The following is a 21,868-nucleotide window of genomic DNA, read 5'->3' on the forward strand; positions in this document are numbered from 1 at the left end:
CTCAGCTGGTATGTTAGACCACTCTTCCTTTTCAAACTGCTCCAGGTCTCTCTTATTGGAAGGGCGCCTTTTCCCAACAGCAATTTTAAGATCTCTCCACAGGTGTTCAATGGGATTTAGATCTGGACTCATTGTTGGCCACTTCAGAACTCTCCAGCACTTTGTTGCCATCCATTGCTGGGTGCTTTTTGACATATGTTTGGGGTCACTGTCTTGCTGGAAGTCCCAAGATCTCGGATGCAAACCCAGCTTTCTGACACTGGGCTGTAGAGTGCGACCCAAAATCCATTGGTAATCCTCAGATTTCATGATACCTTGCACACATTCAAAGCACCCAGTGCCAGAGGCAGCAAAACAACCCCAAAACATCATTGAACCTCCACCATATTTCACTGTAGGCACTGTGTTCTTTTCTTTGTAGGCCTCATTCCGTTTTCAGTAAACAGTAGAATGATGTGCTTTACCAAAAAGCTCTATCTTGGTCTCATCTGTCCACAAGATGTTTTCCCGGAAGGATTTTGGCTTACTCATGTTTATTGTGGCAAAATGTAGTCTTGCTTTTTTATGTCTCTGTGTCAGCAGTGGGGTCCTCCTGGGTCTCCTGCCATGGAGTTTAATTTCATTTAAATGTCGACAGATAGTTCACACTGACACTTATGCTCCCTGAGCCTGCAGGACAGCTTGAATATCTTTGGAACTTGTTTGAGGCTGCTTATCCACCATTTGGACTATCCTGCATTGACACCTTTCATACATTTTTCTCTTCCATCCACACCCAGGGAGATTAGCTATAGTGCCATGGGTTGCAAACTTCTTGATAATGTTGCGCACTGTGGACAAAGGCAAATCTAGATCTTTGGAGATGGACTTGTAACCTTGAGATTGTTGATATTCAAGTCCTTAGAAAGTTCTCTTCTTCTCATTCTGTTGTCCATGCTTAGTGTGGCATACACAGATACACAATGCAAACATTAAGTGAACTTCTCTCCTTTTTATCTGCTTTCAGGTGTGATTTTTATATTGCCCACACCTGTTACTTGCCCCAGGTGAGTTTAAAGAAGCATCAAATGCTTGAGACAATCTTATTTTTCCACAATTTTGAAAGGGTGCCAATAATTCTGTCCAGACCATTTTTGGAGTTTGGTGTGACATTGTGTCCAATTAGCTTTTTTTCCTCCCTTTTTTGGTTTAGTTCCAATACACACAAAAGGAATAAACATGTGTATAGTAAAACATGTGTTACTGCAATCCTTTTCTGTGAGAAATACTTCAATTTCTAGAAAAATTTCAGGGGTGCCAACATTTACGGCCATGACTGTACATAACCTAGCAAAGGTTTTTTAAAGAAAAAATCGGATCAGGGAGGGGATAAGTAAAAAGTACACTCTCTTAATTTCCTTGCTCTTGCACTGACTCCAATATAACAGCTCCGTTGCCGGCTGTCCGGTGTCTCCGGGTTTAGGAATGGGATGTCCCATGTCTGATCAGCCAATCAGTGGCTGAGGCAGGACACCAGTGCAGTCGCTAATTGGATAAGTGATGTCACATTTCAAAACCCAAAGCAATTGACAGCAGGCAGCAGAGCTCTGTTACATCATCGCCAGCACAGGAGTTAGAAAGGTAAGAGTTTTGTTTTCCTGTCTTGTATTGTTCAGTGATGGGACCTCATCCTTGCTTTCAGTTTCTGTCCTATTTCTCCAATATGAAGACCCTAAACTGGACATTTAGTGCAGAGACTTTTTTAGTGGGGTGAAAACTATTGAACCTCTTATGGAATTCTTACAAGTGCTAGTTCAGAGTCAGCCCAGGTGATTGAGATTTGTAGCGGAAGTAGGGTTTGACGGAGCAGGATCCCTGGAAGGTTGACATATTGCAGCGCAGTGTTGCCACCAATGGCTGTTCCAGTGCACTGCAGGTATATGTTAGCACCAAAAAAGAAATAGTTGTAAGTGGATATACATTTAGGGAATTGTAATATAGCCTTTGAGGTAATCCCATCACTTTCAGGATGTTAAAATACAAAGTTTCCACATACATGGTGATTAGAAAGGCACAATTGGGGAGGGGACCTATGGGTTATAATTTGTTCAACAGGTCAGTGGTGTCCTGGAGATAGCTTCTTGTGTTTCTTACCAATGGTTTCAGGACAACCTCCTGAGATTTGTACCTATACCCCACTTTAATTGATAACCAAATCCTCAATTCCACCAGGATACTCAGAAGCCAACTACTCCAATACAAGGACATAGAAAGAACAACTGACTTTCCTGATGGTGACCTATACTATGGAAATTTGTGAAAAAACGACAACATATACTACACGGATAACTGTCTGACAATAAATTTCCAGACTACCCCAAAATCTGATGAACATTGTGATAAGCAGAACTTATTAACCTCAGCCAGGGACTCTAAGATTCTTGTAACATTCATTTGTTCTATGTTTAATGTGGTCCACCGGTCTCTCTCCCAGTGGCCAAACATTTCTGTAGCCCAGAACATAATGAAGATCAGAAGAAAATTCTGGTATTAAAAGGCAGTTTTAAATCACAAAATGAAGGGTCTAGAAATACAGATTCATGACAATCTTTGACAACATTTAAAACAAGACTGAATCTGTCCCAAGGTTTTATTGCGCACTACAACATCTTAGGAATCTTGTCCAGAGATAAGGGGGTGTCAGATCTCTAGAACCTGATGTCAATTTAGAGACAGTAAAACTCTGACTCTCCTGGGTGCTTATCTGTGAACTAAGGAAGGATTTACTCAGTATGATTTGTTAGTTTTCTTTAATTGGTTAGTCTGCTTTAATTGGTTGTTTACATACATAAATGTGTGTTTCTTCAGATATTTTAAAAGGTCAAGAAGAGGCACAATGGATTATAGTCATCTAGTATGCTATGTCTTCCTTTTGCTTATTGTAGACTATTGATTTCCACAAGGCTACTTCCTATTAAATTTTGCACTTCCCCTTCACAGCAATGCTAACATGGTAACATAGTAACATAGTTCACAAGGTTGAAAAAAAGACTGGAGTCCATCAAGTTCAACCTATATCCCTACTGAGTTGATCCAGAGGAAGGCAAAAAAAAAAACATACTAGAGGTAAAAATTCCTTCCCAACACCAAATATGGCAGTCAGAATAAATCCCTGAATCAACCTTCTGTCCATATAAATCTAGTATACATAACCAGCAATGTTATTACTCTCTAAAAATGCACCCAGACCCCTTTTGAACTTTTTTTTACAGAGTTAACCATGATCACCTCCTCAGGCAGAGAGTTCCATAGTCTCACTGCTCTTACAGTAAAGAACCCCTGTCTGTGCTGGTGAAGAAACCTTCTTTCCTCTAGATGTAGAGGATGCCCCCTTGTTATATATACTGTCCTGGGTATAAAAAGATCATGGGAGAGATCTCTGTAAGGTCCCCTGATATATTTATACATAGTTATTTGGTCTCCCCTAAGCCTTCTTTTTTCTAAACTAAATAACCCTCATTCTGATAATCTTTTTGGGTACTGTAGTCCTCCCATTCCCCGTATTACCCTGGTTGCCCGTCTTTGAACCCTCTCCAGCTCCACTATATCTTTCTTGTACACTTGTGCCCAGTACTGTGCACAGTATTCTATGTGTGGTCTGACTAGTGATTTGTACAGCGGTAGAATTATATCCTTGTCGTGGGCATCTATGCCCCTATTGATGCACCCCATGATTTTATTTACCTTGGCAGCAGCTGCCTGACACTGGTCACTACAGCTAAATTTACTATTAACTAAGACTCCTAAGTCCTTTTCCATGTCAGTTGTCCCAAGTGTACTCCCATTTAATACATAATCCCAGCCATATTTTTCTTCCCCATGTGCATTACCTTACATTTATCAGTGTTGAACCTCATCTGCCACTTCTCAGCCCAAACCTCCAACCTATCCAGATCCATTTGTAACAGTGCACTGTCCTCTATAGTGTTTACCGCTTTACAGAGTTTAGTATCATCTGCAAAGATTGCTACTTTACTATTCAACCCCTCTACAAGTTCATTAATGAAGATATTAAATAGAACAGGACCCAAGACTGACCCCTATGGTACCCCACTAGTAACAGTCACCCAATCAGAATAAGTACCATTAACCCCTTAAGGACAGAGGACGTACCGGTACGTCCTGAGTCCTTTCCCTTTCTATAACGCGGGGCCACGACGGGTCGGGCCCGGCCTCTAACAACGGCCGGGACCCGTGGCTAATAGCGATCTCTGCCGTGCGCTATTAACCCTTTAGACCCGGCGTTCAAATTTGAACGGTGCGTCTAAAGTGAAAGTGAAACCATGCCGGTTAGCTCAGGGAGCTGTTCGGGATCGCCGCGGCGTCTCAAACAGCTGTTAGACACGAGGAGGGTCTCCTACCTTGCCTCCTGGTGTCCGATCGCCGAATGACTGCTCAGTGCCTGAGATCCAGGCATGAGCAGTCAAGCGGCAGAATCATCGATCACTGGTTTCCTATGAGAAACCAGTGATCAATGTAAAAGATCAGTGTGTGCAGTGTTATAGGTCCCTATGGGAGCTATAACACTGCAAAGAAAAGTTTTAAAAAAAAGTGAATAAAGATCATTTTACACCTCCCCTATTAAAAGTTTGAATCACCCCCCTTTTCCCATTTAAAAAAAAAAACTGTGTAAATAAAAATAAACATATGTGGTATCGCTGCGTGTGGAAATGTCCGAATTATAAAAACATATTGTTAATTAAACCACACAGTCAATAGCGTACGCGCAAAAAAATTCCAAAGTCCAAAATAGTGTCTTTTTGGTCACTTTTTATAGAATGAAAAAATGAATAAAAAGTGATCAACAAGTCCGATCAATACAAAAAGGATACCTCTAAAAACTTCAGATCACGGCCCTCATACCGACCCATACATGGTAAAATAAAAAAGTTATAGGGGTCAGAAGATGACAATTTTAAACGTATACATTTTCCTGCATGTAGTTATGATTTTTTTCAGAAGTACGACAAAATCAAACCTATATAAGTAGGGTATCATTTTAATCGTATGGACCTAAAGAATAAAGAGAATGTATCATTTTTACCGGAAAATTTACTGCGTAGAAACAGAAGCCCTCAAAAGTTACAAAATGGCATTTTTTTTTTCAATTTTGTCTCACAATGATTTTTTTTTCCGTTTCGCCGTAGATTTTTGGGTAAAATGACTGATGTCACTGCAAAGTAGAATTGGTGACGCAAAAAATAAGCCATAATATGGATTTTTAGGTGCAAAATTGAAAGTGTTATGATTTTTTTAAAGGTAAGGAGGAAAAAAAACAAAGTGCAAAAACGGAAAAAAAAAGTGTTAATAAAGGTCATTTAACCCCTTCCCTAATAAAAGTTTGAATCACCCCCTTTTCCCATTAAAAAAAAAGAAAATAGTAAAAATAAACACATGTGGTATTGCCGCGTGCATAAATGTCCGAACTATAAAAATATATAATTAATTAAACCACTCAGTCAATGGCGTACACGTAAAAAATTCCAAAGTCCAAAAAAGCTTATGTTTGGTCACTTTTTATACCATTAAAAAATGAATAAAAAGTGATCAAAAAGTCCAGTCAAAACAAAAAGGGTACCTATAAAAACTTCAGATCACAGCGCAAAAAATGAGCCCTCAAACCACCCTGTACGTGGAAAAATAAAAAAGTTATAGGGGTCAGAAGAGGAAATTTTAAACGTATATGTCAGGATTCGGCAGGCTGGAGGTGGATCCTCTGTGTCAGAGAGGGATTGGCGTGGACCGTGTCGGTGGACCGGTTCTAAGTTGCTACTGGTTTTCACCAGAGCCCGCCGCAAAGCGCGATGGACTTGCAGCGGCGGTAGCAACCAGGTCGTATCCACCGGCAACGGCTCAACCTCTCTGACTGCTGAGATAGGCGCGGTACAAGGGATTAGACAAGAGCAGGGTCGGACGTAGCAGAAGGTCAGGGCAGGCAGCAAGGATCGTAGTCAGGGGCAACGGCAAGAGGTCTGGAACACAGGCTAGGAACACACAAGGAACGCTTTCACTGGCACAATGGCAACAAGATCCGGCAAGGAAGTGCAGGGGAAGTGAGGTAATATAGGGAAGTGCACAGGTGAAGACACTAATTAAAACCCATGCGCCAATCAGTGGCGCACCGGCCCTTTAAATCGCAAAGACCCGGGCGCGCGCACCCTAGCACAGACACAGCACAGCAGCACAGACGGGGAGCGAGTCTGGTAAGCGGGTCGGGATGCGCACCGCGAGCGGGCGCGTCCCGCATCGCGAATCGCATCCCGGCTAGAGACATTATCGCAGCGCACCCGGTCAGCGGGTCTGACCAGGGCGCTGCGAACAGGAGAACGCTGTGAGCGCTCCGGGGAGGAGCGGGGACCCGGAGCGCTCGGCGTAACAGTATACATTTTCCTGCATGTAGTTATGATTTTTTCCAGAAGTACGACAAAATGAAACCTATAAAAGTAGGGTATCATTTTAACCATATGGACCTACAGAATAATGATAAGGTGTCATTTTTACCAAAATATGCACTGCGTAGAAACGAAAGCCCCCAAAAGTTACAAAATGGCGTTTTTTCTTCGATTTTGTCGCACAATGAATTTTTTTCGTTTCGCCGTGAATTTTTGGGTACAATTACTAAAGTCCCTGCAAACTAGAATTGGTGATGCAAAAAATAATTATGATTTTTAAAAGGTAAGGAGGAAAAAACTAAAGTGCAAAAACTGAAAAACCCTGCGTCCGTAAGGGGTTAAACTAACAGGCCTATAATTCCCGGGGTCACCTTTTGACCCCTTTTTAAATATTGGCACCACATTTGCTATGCTCTAGTCCTGTGGATTGATATTGGTCTATTTGAGCAGACTGCCTGCATGACAGCTCCAGCATAAAAGGTACAAGGTTTGTCTACATATGCTTCTGCATATATGAGTATGGACACATGCTTGTTTATAAATTTCATACATCTGGTAAGTGGCCATTATCCCACCTATGTATGGACATTACTAATTATGTAGAAAATGTGTTTTTCTATGGTATTCACAGTAATGCTGTACACACACAGGTAAGTAGGTAGGAAGCTATGTGGGTAGATAGGAAGCCAGGTAAATAGAAAGGTAGGTAGCTATGTCGATAGGTAGGTGGCCAGGTGGTTATGTAGGTAGGCAAATAGGTAGACAACACCCCCCATTCCCTCCCCTCCCTCAAAACAAATGCTAACCTAATGTCCCACACAGCAAGATTCTCCACAGCACATGTGGCCGCATCTTTCTTCCACAGTGATGAGTGATGTCATCGCATCTGCACTGCATCGGAGCAGAGGTCACGATCTCCTCTCAGTGCAGGCTGCAGTTCTTGTGGCTTACACTAAGAAGCTGTTACCTTTTAAGCATGTCTGTCCATACAGCTAAAAGGGTGCTCAATCGCTTGGGGATCTGGGGCCTAGATTTCCCAATAGAGAGCAAGCAGTTCTGTCAGGCCCTTGGGCAGTGCCTGATTTGGAAACTACTTTAGGCAGTGGAGTACCTATGCTTTGGGGTCTCAGGGAGTGTGCCCCCATTATTGTCCAGTTTCGCCAAAGCCTAGGTATGCCACTGTATAATTTTATGTCCTGCTGCGGAAACATTGCTATATGTTTGATGTATTCTCTTTTTTTAATGCTGAATAAAACACTGTTGTAGTTACAGTCCTCTTAAAAGATTTGGATCTGGGATTTTTGATCAGAGTCCTACGCTCTGCTGGCACCATCATTACATTTTGTCATTGCTGAAGTGCTGCTTTCCTTGCCCTACATGGCCCTACATAAACTTGGCATTGATGCTCAGTACAGCTCTGTATTAAATGAGTATTCTGATTAGCTTAATACCCAAAGTATAGTGTGCAGCTTGTGTAAAATACTAAACCAGAGCTTATTTATCTGGCCCAGTCTGGTACCGGCACTCTTGTTCCCCTTGGTCGCTCTGTTTACTCATACATATGACGATCTATCCCAGTACCCCTGATGATTCTCCAAACACACTGTAGTCTCAGTGATTGGCTCCAAAGTGTTCAGATCATCATCATCAGGAGAGCGGGGAGAGCACATCTTCAGTGACCGAAGCAGATCGGAGTGCTGGGAGTGGACTGGTTAAGACAAGTAAACTCTGATTTGTTATTTTTCATTAGTAGCATGGTGTACTTTGAGTATTAAGTAAATTGGAAGGAAAATGTGAGAAAGGTTTGTAATATGTTATTGAAAGGGGCACGTTACATATGAAATATAGGGCTTTACATATGCATTTATGGCTCTGTACAACCATAAGGAAGAGGCAGGGAATTCAAATTCCACAGAAAATCTATTAGCTTAAAGGAATTATCCTGCAATTTTTTTTTTATTCTGCCCAGTGATTAGCTGAACTCAGTGTCATATGTCAGGCCCAAAAAGCCGAAAGATGGCCAGGGCCGGAGAACATGAGAACTATTCCAGAGGCTCCACGGGAGTGGTAGAAAGTAAGTTAAAATTTATTATTTTTATTGGAGCAGCCTGGGCAGAATCAGAAAAAAAATTCTAGGTTCTGTATATAGTAATCTGCATTCTGTCTATAAAGTTTCCTGCAGAGACAGCCATATAACAGCTCAGTTCTGCTAATTTTATACAGAATATATTTTCTGTAAATGGATTTTACCTATTTGTCAAGAGAATTATTCTGAAATAGCATATACATCTTTTTATATGAATCTGAGTGATGAATAGATGTTGCAATTTTTCCTTTTATTATTAGTCTTATATAACACTATTATTTTATTATATAGTGGTAATGAATTCGGCAAATCTTTACAATGTATTAGTTTGCACAGTCACCTACTTAAAAAAGAAGCTTCCCCTCTAATTTTCCTATCTCAGACCTGGACATGATTTCATTGATAACACAGACAGCAAGCTTTTTAGACACAAAATCAATTCCGCTTTATGCGACTCACTGACAATCTACTGAGCATACTAGTTTTTGGTAGAAGGCTTTGGGATTGTGGTTCAATATTAAATATCGCTATTGGCTATTTTTTTACTTGTTACTGAAATGATATAAGTTGAGACAGAGTTGAGACAAGTTTTATGTTTCTGCAAATTCTAAACTTGTTTGCCAGTGAATACAACAGTAAAAGTATTAAACAGTCATTACTACTATTAAAAAACTTTTATTTTTATTTTTTTAAATGTCTCATAACTGTCTTTAAAGTTTTGTATTAGGGAGCCAGAGGCACTCCTGGTGTCACCGAAAGGTACAGGACCAGAAACAAAAAAAGTCCAGGACCAACTCTTCTAACTCTATGGAAGAATATTTCCATAATATCTTTCTAATATGGCCCCATACACCTCTAAAGATGCTTTATTACAGTTTCATACAACTCATAAGTTTGCCTAAATGTAATAAAAGTCACTTAAACACAAATAACAATAATACAGTGACAACGTCTGGGAAAATAATGAAATGCATACATCAATTCATCCTTGGGCTATTTAATTTAAATGGTGCCTAAGCTTTCAACAAGCTTTCAATACATCAATAGTACAAGTAAATATAAAAACGTTGTATCTTATTGAAGAAAAATTTCTCTTTCTCCACTTGCTGCCCAAGTCTATGGAGAGAGGTGGAGGATAAGGGGTTAGTTGCAAAGTGAAACAGAAGTAGAAAGAGACACACACAAAAATTCTGCTCAATGATCTACCGTATTTTTCGCCATATAGGACGCTCCGGCATATAAGACGCACCAAATTTTAAAGGAGGAAAATCTAGAATACAATGTAAAGTATTGGACAGTGATCTTCAACCAGCGGACCTTCAGATGTTGCAAAACTACAACTCCCAGCATGCCCGGACAGCCGCTGGCTGTCCGGGCATGCCAGGAGTTGTAGTTTTGGAACATCTGGAGGTCCGCAGGTTGAAGACCACTGGTATAGGAGGTAATACTTACTGTCACAATTAGGCTTACAGGTTGTGGATCCACTGTGTCAGCGAGGGATTGGCGTGGACCGTGCCGGTGGACTGGTTCTAAGTGGCTACTGGTGTTCACCAGAGCCCGCCGCAAAGCGGGATGGTCTTGCTGCGGCGGTAGCAACCAGGTCGTATCCACTAGCAACGGCTCAACCTCGCTGACTGCTGAGAAGGCGTGGGACAGAAGGACTAGGCAGAGGCAAGGTCGGACGTAGCAGAAGGTCGGGGCAGGCGGCAAGGTTCATAGTCAATATGGATAGCAGGAGATCAGGTAACACAGGCTTGGACAACACTAAACGCTTTCACTGGCACAAGGCAACAAGATCCGGCAAGGGAGTGCAGGGGAAGTGAGGAGATATAGCCAGGGAGCAGGTGGAAGCCAATTGGCTAATTGGGCCAGGCACCAATCATTGGTGCACTGGCCCTTTAAGCCTCAGAGAGCTGGCGCGCGCGCACCCTAGAGAGCGGAGCCGTGCGCGCCAGCACATGACAGCCGGGGACCGGGACGGGTAAGTGATTTGGGATGCGATTCGCGAGCGGGCGCGTCCCGCTATGCGAATCGCATCCCCGCCGGCAATGTCAGTGCAGCGCTCCCAGTCAGCGGGTCTGACCGGGGAGCTGCAGGGAGAGAGACGCCGTGAGCGCTCCGGGGAGGAGCAGGGACCCGGAGCGCTCGGCTTAACACTTACGTGTCCCCGCCGCTCCGGACCCGTCACCGATCGTCACCGCTTCCCTGGATGTCACCCTCCATTGCTGTCGCCGCGTCCTCGGGGTGTCCCTGTCGCTCTGGAACGTCTCTGCTGCCAGGTATCCTCGCTGTCCATCGCCGCCAAAACATCGCCGCTATCACGTCGCTATGCACGCCGCTACGCACGGCGCTACGCACGCTGCTCCTATTGGATGATGGGACAGCGTGCGTGACGACGTGATGACGAGGAAGGAGAGCACCGGCCATGCAGGGGATCCCGGCACGGAGCAGACACCGAGGAGGCAGGCAAGGTCCCTCCCGGTGCAGCTGGGTTAGTGTCACTTTCCCTTCAGACGCAGTGGTCAGCTTTGATCGCCACGTCTGAAGGGTTAATACAGGGCATCACCGCGATCAGTGATGTCCTGTATTAGCCGCGGGTCCCGGACGTTGATGGCCATCGGGACCGACTTGATAGGACAGGGTTTTAATGTGTATTTGCCGTATAAGACACACCAACTTCCCCCCAGTTTTGGGGAAGAAAAAGTGCGTCTTATACGGCGAAAAATACGGTACTCTCACTTCAGTGCTTGCGTCCCAGCTTACACTGCTTAGCACTTCTCTATAATGTGCTCTATGCTGCTGACACTTCTGGGGGTATGCTATTGACGTATAGTTGAGTAGGATCTTATCTTCTGTGTATAATAAGTGTGCAAATGCATTTAATGGGAGTTAGGGAAAAACTGGTTAAAAATGCAATATACTGGTTATCTAATGGCCAAAAATTGTGCTGTCCTTCATGTACATGCATAAAGCTTATCCTAAAAAAAAATTATAAAAATGTGTTCTGACCATTTTAATGTTACTGAAATAAGGCGCAGATGGGTCCAAAAAGATAATACAGGGACCACTCATTGGCATGCTTTGAAACAGCATTATTTTGCACCTGTTTTTATATAGTATAGCTGGTTTCTGTCTAGTGTTAGATATTTCTTCGTTTTAGGGGCTATTCACACATAACGTATCCTCCTGTGCATATTTGCTACGCAGGGTTTGAAGCTGTATTCAGTCATTCTGCTTACCATAAACACTGCAGAATAAAATCTGCAGCTTCAAATACTACACATCAGAAACATTTAAAGAACAAATCCCCTAGTCCCCTCTTGAGACCCCCACCTGTCCAGTGCAGATGCTCCAGAGGTGCCCTACTAATTTCTATTTACAATCTGGCAGATACAATTGTCAGTATTGGCTTAAGATCGCTGCAGCCAATCAGTGGCCTCATGAGTCACATGTTGTCATTATTGTCGTCATATGATATGATATGTGACTGCTGATTCCACAGATTGGCTATAGTGCAGCCATAATGTGTCATTGCTAGATTGTAAATAAGACCAGTGGAGAACTGCTGAAGTATCATGAAATCTGTGGACATTATTAAAATAGGTGTTTAATTGCATAATTTTCCTTTCCTAAAAAAAAATCTTTGCCGGTTCATGTGGCAGTGCATTGTCCTGCTTTTTGTGAGATTGCATCTCACATAGTAATAAATGTAGAAGAAACACACATGTCCATCAAGTCTGACCTTTTTCCATGACTAGCTGACCCCATAGAAACCACCCTTCCAAGCAAGACTGGAAGAATCAGAAAACCTGTTCAGGATACAGCAACTGTAAGAGATCAGATTGACCATTCTGTAATATGAAAAAGTTGGGTAACAAACAGTATAGATATGTAATAGTAAAATTATTGGTTATTACCAGGGCGCCACAGAAATAGATAAAGCTGAAAAATTGCTGCGGTGACCCACCTTGGCCAATGTCCGGCTAAGGAAAGATTTCCTGCAGTATGTCACAGGATACAGGAAGAAGTGGAGAGGGGTGGGGATCAGACACTGTCAAAATGGCAGAAGCCTCGGGTACGGAGGGGGGGGGGAGTTCGGGAAGATAAGTATTGTTACGTTTAAAATGAAAGGAAAAAAAAAAAGACTATTGTGCCCAGAAAACCCCTGTAACTTCACATGATTTGAGAATTGTTGATCATGACAAAGACAATCAAGGTGGCACTCACAAGGGTTGTCATATACTTTAGGTCTAGATTCTGGAATAGCAAATGTGTGGCACTACCAAAGCCTAAGTTTAAAAGAGTAGTCTGGTGAAAAATAACTTATCCCCTATCCAAGGATAGGAGATAAGTTATAGATCGCGGGGGGTGGGGGGGTTCTCCGAGCGCTGGGTCTCCCGCAATCTCCTGCACAGGGTCCCGGTAGTTTGCCAAAAGCTGACATCCGTACCCCGCAGGAAGTCGTGGCCAGTACACCCCCTCCATGTATCTCTATGGGGTACATGGAAGGGCATGTTGGCCGTGGCTTCCTGCAGGGGTCGGCACACCCCCTTCTAGCAGACTGCCGTGGGCCCTGTTCAGGAGATCGCAGGGGGTCCCAGCACTCAGACTCCCTGCGATCTATAACTTATAGATTTCACCAGACAACTCCTTTAACTGCATAACTAGTCAGACTTACCATTCAGGACTCTGGGAAAGCTGGAAAATAACACATGTAAGTGCTGAAGTAATAACCAGATATCATTTAGATCAGACAAAATTGAACTTTACCAATTTGAAAGCGAAGAAATAAAAAAAAAGGTCTAATTCCCTTTTTATTTAATTATCAGTAAAATGAGCTTTTTAATAACTTTAAATTGCTTCATTGCATAAAACGCTATTAAACACTGATGTGTTTTTACATGTATCTAAAAGTATTGTGTAATGTTTATATTGTAATGTTTATATTTCAAAGTCTGGATATAATTTACCTCTAATTCATGGTTACAGGAGAGCAGTCACAACTGGATATTCCTGGCATGCATGACTCCAAAAGTTTACTACCTTGCTTCTAAAGTTTACTTTTTTATAGGCCATAGTCACATCTAAAAGAAAGCACCACACTCCCTATACAAGAAGCAATGCTAGTGGCAGGCTCATAAAATGAGGCAATGTTTGTCCTCATACATAATATATAGGTCAGCCTTTCAGTTAGATAATATTGTCTTATGCAAGCTAAAATGATATAGTTCACTGAGAGAGAGAGAGAGAGAGAGAGAGAGAGAGAGAGAGAGAGAGAGAGAGAGAGAGAGAGAGAGAGAGAGAGAGAGAGAGAGAGAGAGAGAGAGAAAGAGAGAGAGAAAGAGAGAGAGAGAGAATAAACACAATGCCAGCTATTGTTAGTTTTATGCCATCTTTGTCTCTTTGCTTAGGACTATACTGTTTTTCCATGATCATCTTCTACAATATATTTATTTTATTTTTACAATTCATTAACACTTACAGTTCCAGGAATATTCCTTGCATACCAAGCTTTAATAAGTAATACAGAATTTTTTATTTATTTATTTATGGTTTACATTTTTTTTATGGTATACATTTTTTTAAATATATATATATATATATATATATATATATATGGTATACATTTTATTTTTATATCTATATATATATATATATATATATATATATATATATATATGGTATACATTTTTCTTTATTATTTATGGTATACTTTTTTATTTATTTATGGTATACATTATTTATTTATATATATATATATATATATATATATATATATATATATATATATATATATATATATATTATACATTTTTCTTTATTATTTATGGTATACATTTTTTAAACTTACGGCTGCTGCTTAAAGCCTTTCCACTGTACAGTTTCATGTATGTCTTGCTGACAAAGTTATAACTCTACATGCTGCTTTTGCTGTGTACTATAGAACTATAATGCCTGTAGTAATGTTAAAGTCATATCAGATTTCATTTTAAAATAAATCAAATGTTCCAAGCATTTCACACATTCCATTCCATGGTGGACAGAAAGACATGCATTGCCTAAAGAGTGTGAAGAACAGAAAAGTTACTCACCTTGTTTGCAGTCACAGTATCCCCAGTCAACTCTGCCATGGTTGTTCCTGAAGAAGCACCAAGGTTTACTCCTCCCATCTGGGTTCCTGCAGAAGTTATGGTCACCTAGTCCTTTCCCAGGTGTCCTCTCTAGAAAAGTAGGGATTTCAACCCAGTTTAAACAATCTGCACCAAATTCCGTCACATTGATATAGTCACCTATAGAGCCTTCTTTTCCTCTGTACTTTGGACAACCTGTGTGATGGTGTTGAACAGGTAGTTGATGGTGAGGTTGAGGATGCTGGCCAGGATGAAGAGCCTTGCGAAGTGATTGATGATGTTGGAAAAGATGATAAATGGGTGAAGTGGAAGACTTATCAAAGCAGTCCACTATAGGGATGCTCCCTAAAATTAGAGCAACAGCAAAGCTGGTTATTGTCATGCTGCCAGCACTGTCTGTTTTGTTCCATCTCCTCCACTAACCTAGTCCTGAAACTGATGGGGGAGGTGGAGCTGCCACTTCCCCCTAATCCCATCCAGCCCATTTCATATTCATGCAGGAAGAAATGCAGGTCTTCACAGTAGAACTCTGCAGAGTAAAACAGGGCTGACAAAAGAGAGACCAATCCTCAGTTAAGGAAAGGGAGACGCAGTGGAAAGAGGAGGAGGGAAAGGAATATGTGGGCTAGGTTACTTATTGTAAGAGAAACAAGTTCCATGGGATAGACAAAAACAATCTAAGATTCCTAAGAAGGCACAAAAGGCTGAGTGCTTGCATGTGTTTACAGTCAAACCATATCAGTTTCCATTAATGTGCTTTGCCAAGTTGTATGTTGGCATTTAATAAAAGATAAGTGGAAAGTGAGCCTGCCAGTCCACAGCTTGTGACAGCTACATCCAAATCTAAATCCATGCATTTCTTGTGTGTGCTTCCCAGTGGCAGCAGTTCTGAACGTCAACTACAGACAGATGGTTCCAATATGTTTTCCCTTCTCCTTTTATTCTAGCAAAAGTAGCACAAAACATCTAAGAAAGTGCAAAATATGAATCGTAATGACAATAGGTCAAACATATATAAGTTCACTTCGTTTTTGCAAACTCTTAGGACGGTTAGATGAATGAGACACCAAATAAGAGCAACGAAGTACGATCAGTCGTATAAAGCTTTCCAAACTCTTAAAATACCAGACAGAAATGTAGTAAATAGGAAAATATGGTCCTCCTGGAACAACGTGAACTTCCAAAGAATCTTTTTTTAACATGGTCCCTTTTCTCCTCCAAGTCTGTAGTTTCTACTTTTAGCAGGAAATCTTTAAGAAGGAAGGAAGATATGAAGAATACTTATTGCCGCCTTCATCTTTTCCAGGCTTCCCGCAGATGGGGGATCTCAGTGCAGAGTAATAGCTGCAGGTGAGTTGATGTGCCAGGATGTTTCAGTAGTGCCAGCAGGCTGGTGGAGTCCTGTTAAAGATCTCATTATGCTTCCCACAGTTCTTTCTTCTCCTGCTGTTATTGCGGCTATTCCCAAAGAACTTGCATTGCCCAGATTTATTGATTGAAAGGCTCTTAGTTCACTTACTGGAATAAAAGCAATGGGCTGTGTCTCATGTAGGAGTCTGTTCTCTCCAGCTGTTTTAAAGAGCATGCATCCAGGCAAAGCGCAGCTAGTCAGCTGGTCAGATGATCCCGCTCCTAGCAATGCAGATAGTATTTCAGTCAACTCCTTAATGTGCTGCAAGTGACAGAAATAAAGATCAACCTAAACTCTGCCCCAGTGCTTTGTGGCTTGGAGCAAAACTAGTATCAAGGAAAGGCTACTAAACACTGCTCTGTGCACTTATTTTAATGTCAATTGTATCCAGCCTGAAATGTAAGCACGCAAAAATGTATCAGTCACAAAAAGGTAATAACAATACTAGGAATAATAATAGGATTAATGATAATAAATATTATTGGAAGTAATAAACATAGTTAAAGAGTACCTGTCACCAAACAAAATCTTTATATATTGTTCCATATGTAATTATAAGACACTTTGCTATTTACTTGCTGTTAAAATTCTCAACCTTTATATGTTTTTAAAGGGGTACTCCGGTGCAAAACATCTTATACCCTATCAAAAAGGATAGGGGATAAGATGTTAGCTCACGGGTGTCCCGCCACTGGGGACCCCCACGATCTCTGGGCCGGCAGCAGCATGGAGCTCCTGTGTTCATCACATCACGCCACGTCCCCTCCATTCATGTCTATGGGAGGGGGCGTGATGGCTAGTATGTAGTCGTTACACATGCTCCCATAGACCTGAATGCAGAAGGCGTGGCGGCTGTAGTCGCCAGTCATCCGGCATGGAGTGCCGTATGACCGTGGTGCCAGGCCAGCAATCGCAGGGGTCTCAAGTGATGGGATCCCCTTTTGATAGGGGATAAGATGTTTTTCGCCAGAGTACCCCTTTAATGTGATTGAAAAAATGGCCACTAGGTGACTCTCTTCTGTTCCCTGCGCAAGTCAAACAGTTAGTTTGGTTTCCTCCTAGCCTGACAGGAGACCAAACTCAGGAAGTGCATGGGGGGCATGGTGAGGCACAGGCTTCAGTGACATCGCACCTGCTGGGGAATGCCCACTTTCTCCTGTCGGGAGCTCACACAATGTGAGCAAGGGGAAATGTATTATACACAGCTTGGAAAACTTTTTTAAGGGCAGGAGGGGTGTTAGGAGTAGTTAGGGAATATAGTTTGGAAAATATGGTTTGATGACAGGTACTCTTTAAATTTAAATTCTCATGTGGATATAATTTCAGTAAACTCAAGAGACTAGGTGTTAGTGACCAGCTTCAATGTTTTTCCAAAAACTAAGCTTTCATGAAACAAACCAAACATAGTTATTAGTAGCCTAAAATGTGATGTAAATTAAAGCCATACTTTGTCCATCTATCTGCTTAACCCCTTAAGGACTCATGGTTTTTCAGTTTTTGCACTTTAGTTTTTTCCTCCTTACCTTTTAAAAATCATAACCCTTTTAATTTTCCACCTAAAAATCCATATTATGGCTTATTTTTTGTGTCGCTAATTCTACTTTGCAGTGACATTAGTCATTTTACCCAAAAATGCACGTCAAAACGGAAAAAAAATCATTGTGCGACAAAATCGAAGAAAAAATGCCATTTTGTAACTTTTGGGGGCTTCCGTTTCTACACAGTGCATATTTCGGTAAAAATTACACCTTATCATTATTCTGTAGGTCCATATGGTTAAAATGATACCCTACTTATATAGGTTTGATTTTGTCGCACTTCTGGAAAAAATCATAACTACATGCCGGAAAATTTATACGTTTAAAAATGTAATCTTCTGACCCCTTTAACTTTTTTATTTTTCCACGTACAGGGCGGTATGAGGATTCATTTTTTGCGCCGTGATCTGAAGTTTTTATCGGTACCATTTTTGTTTTCATCGGACTTTTTGATCACTTTTTATTCATTTTTTAATGGTATAAAAAGTGAGCAAAAATGCGCTTTTTTGGGGAATTTTTTTGAATTTTTTTGCGCGTACGCCATTGACCGTGCGGTTTAATTAATGATATATTTTTATAGTTCGGACATTTACGCACGCGGCGATACCACATATGTTTATTTTTATTTTTTATTTTATGGGAAAAAAAATTTATTTTATGGGAAAAGGGGGGTGATTCAAACTTTTATTAGGGAAGGGGTTAAATGACCTTTATTAACAATTTTTTTAAACTTTTTTTTTGCAATGTTATAGCTCCCATAGGGACCTATAACACTGCACACACTGATCTCTCATCCTGATCACAGGCGTGTATTGACACGCCTGTGATCAGTGTTATCGGCGCTTGACTGCTCCTGCCTGGATCTCAGGCACGGAGCAGTCATTCGCCGATCGAACACCAAGGAGGCAGGTAAGGGCCATCCCGGTGTCCTGCAAGCTGTTCAGGATGCCGCGAATTCACCGCGGCGGTCCCGAACAGCCCGACTGAGCAGCCGGGTCACTTTCACTTTCACTTTAGAAGCGGCGGTCAGCTTTGACCGCCGCTTTTAAAGGGTTAATACTGCACATCGCCGCGATCGGCGATGTGTGGTATTAGCCGCGGGTCTCGGCCGTTGATGAGCGCCGGGACCGATGCGATATGATGCAGGATCGCGGCGCTATCCCGCTTCATATTGCGGGAGCCGGCGCAGGACGTAAATATACGTCCTGCGTCGTTAAGGCGTTAATGTTGCTGTACTATTGTGGTGCTTGCCATTTTGACACAGTGACAAAACCAAGTCATTACAGAATTTGTCCACTGAATATAATTTATAATTGTTATTACATAATCTAATTTTTATGCCTCCATAATCACAGATCACAGTGTTAGAAATCCTCTCAGGGGAAGGGGGCATGTCATGGTGGGAGGTGATTGGTGTGTCTGCTCATCTAGCCCTGTCCATTAGTCATCTTTTCCATGACTCATGGACACGCCTGATGCCTCTGCAGGATTGGTTAGTGTCCCAGGAGGTATTGGGGCCCCTAGTAGTGGGATTTTCAGGAGCTATTTTCTTTATTAAATATTTAAATGTTTTTAAAAAACCATATTACAAAAGGTCTTTAAATTTCATCAGTAACAACATATAAGAAGCTTTTGGATCTGACTGTGCCCATTTAAAATTCATTAAAGGGGAGATTCAAAAATGAAAGAATATTAACTGAATGCATATATAGGTTTCTTTAAAGGGCACTTGTCATCAGTTTTCTGCTACCCAAACCGTGGGCAGCATAAAATTGGAACAGGCATCATGATCCCAACATACTATACATTACTCTGAGATGCTCAGTCATTCCAGAATAATCATATTTTAAAAAGTTTAAAAATGCTGCAAGGACTATGTAACTAGTCCTTGGGGCAGCCGCTATTACTGTTTCCAAACTGACCGACCTTACTGACACATCTCTCCCTTGCAGTGTATACAGAGAGACATGTCACTCAGGGTTGCCAGGCAGGAAGCAGCCACCAACACCCACCCCCTACACTACTTTCCCAGGTCCTGGTGGCTGCTCCCTGCCCGGCAACCCTGAGTGACATGCCTCTCTGTAAACACTGCAAGGGAGAGATGTGTCACTAAGGTCAGCCAGTTGGGAGACAGTCATGATGACTGCCCCGAGGACTAGTTACCTGGTCGTGGCACCATTTTGAAACTATGAGTACTCTGAAACACCCAAAAGTCTCACAGTAATTCATAGTGTGCTGGGATTGTGATGCACCAGTTTTATTTTATGCATGAAAGAAGATGTCCAGCGGGTACGAAACGTCACTTCCTTTAGCAGAGCCTAGGCCTAGCCGGGGCCCCATGCGGGAGATCACGGGGGTCCCAGCGGTCGGACCTCCTGTGATCGGATATTTTTCCCCTATCCTTAGGATAGTGAATACATTTCTAACCACTGGACATCTTCTTTATCTTGGATTGAATATAGATTTTAAACAAAGTAATCATATAATTCTCATTATAAGAAAAAAATAGGTTTGTGCAATGCAGAGAAGATTTCCAAGAGTAATATTCTACTGAATTTTGAAACCAGAAAAGTTCATAGTACATAGGATTAAATTCAACAGGGAAGAGTGCCACAGACACAGTCCAGTCATATTCACTCTAGTGTGGCTGAGTTGCTGTAGCAGACTAAAGGAGCATAACTACAGTCCCATGGGCCAAGCTGTGTGGTCTGTGACCATGAAGGCATGCCACTGCCAAACAGTCATGCAAATAGTGTCAAGTATGGCAAGGAAGGAACCACAGTGCCATGTTTTTTCCTCAAAACTACTTTATAAATGAATTAAGTGTAAAGGTATTCCATTAAAGGGTTACTCCGCCCCTAGACATCTTCTGCCCTATACAAAGGATAGGGCATAAGATGTCTGATCGTGGGGCTCCCGCCGCTGGGGATCCCTACAATCTCTCCTGCTGCACCCCCGTACATCAGCAACCTGGAGCTATGTTTGCTGCGTGGCTAATGACGGGCGATACAGGGGGACGGGGTTCCGTGATGTCACGGCACCACCCACTCGTGATGTCCGTACATACCCTATGTTGAATAAACTTTTTTTATTTTATCAGTCCGTTTTACGGTTAAAATTATTTACCTGTCCTGGAGAGCGCCTAAAGACATCGGTTTACATCTGTGCTCACAGCGCTTTAGATTCTTAAAAACTACAGTGGCAGTTGTCTAAAAAACACCAGAAAAAAACCTGTTTGGAAACCTAGCCTAAGACTGGCGTCACACAGAAGTTTTTTTAAATACTTCTACTGCAGTTTTTAAACCAAAGCCAGAAGTGGATCCATAAGGAAAGAGAAGTATAAGTTCTTCCTTTATAGTCAGTTTTCCAAGGAAATTCCTAAGGGATTTCCTAGGGTACATTTTCTTGTTTCTGTTGGATCCACTTCAGACCTTGGCTCAAAATACTGCATCAAAAACCACAGAGGCTTGAACAGGAGACCGAAGCGGGCACTAATATACATACCTGCAGTCCAGTGCCCGGTCCCTCTGAAGATCCTCTTCTTTCTGTGCTGAATTGCACGCTGGAGGTGGGCCCGCCAGGTTTGAATATTCATGGTCGCTGGTCACGTGAGCGCACACATGACCAACGACCATGAATATTTAAATCCAGCCATCGGGCCCGCCTCTAGCACGCAATTCAGTGCAGACAGAAGCTGATCTTCAGAGGGACCGGGTGATGGACTGCAGGTATGTATTTGAGTCAGAGACTGTTCACCCCCACTATAACCTGGTGTATTGGGTTTAGTGTGGGTGAACGGGTGACCATTTTCCTTGACACGTACAAGATCTGATGCATATTTTCTGCAGCTGATTTTGCTACCCATTGAAGTTCATGAGTAGCAAAATCAGCTGCAAAAATATGCTGCAAAATATGCAGCAGATGCTACACTTATCTGCATGTAGCACCCTAAAAAAAAAATGCTGGCCAGTTTCACACAAATTTTATACAGCCAGTCATTATTACAGCCTCATGTTTCGGCCCGACTGTGGGTCATAGCTCTCTATGATACAATCAGTTTGGGTTATTAGTCATTGTCATGATCACACCCTATCGGTCCAGCCAAGATGCTAGAGAGAGTGTGATGGTGCAAGGGTTAAAGCCATCAGACCTCTGGGTATTCACTACTAGTATAATACATACATTTAGTTGCACTACTGTGGTAGATGTAGACAGTAACATATGACTGACCCTCAAAATGATGTTAACATCTACCACAGTAGTGCACCTAA

The 21,868-nt window shown here is 42.0% G+C and overlaps 1 protein-coding gene across 2 annotated transcripts in view; it reads right to left on the reverse strand.

Moving 5' to 3' along the window:
- The window catches only part of PRSS12 (serine protease 12), a 171,673-nt gene extending 156,029 nt beyond the window's left edge, over positions 1 to 15,644 (reverse strand). For both annotated transcript variants that reach the window (XM_056565621.1, XM_056565631.1), the window contains exon 1: positions 14,610 to 15,644. In XM_056565621.1, coding sequence (XP_056421596.1) covers positions 14,610 to 15,030 — 421 coding nt within the window. In that variant the 5' untranslated portion in view covers positions 15,031 to 15,644. The remainder of the gene's footprint in view (positions 1 to 14,609) is intronic.
- Between the last annotated feature and the right edge of the window lie 6,224 nt (positions 15,645 to 21,868).

This window comes from Hyla sarda, chromosome 1, assembly GCF_029499605.1.
Source record: "Hyla sarda isolate aHylSar1 chromosome 1, aHylSar1.hap1, whole genome shotgun sequence".
Lineage (NCBI taxonomy): Eukaryota > Metazoa > Chordata > Amphibia > Anura > Hylidae > Hyla > Hyla sarda.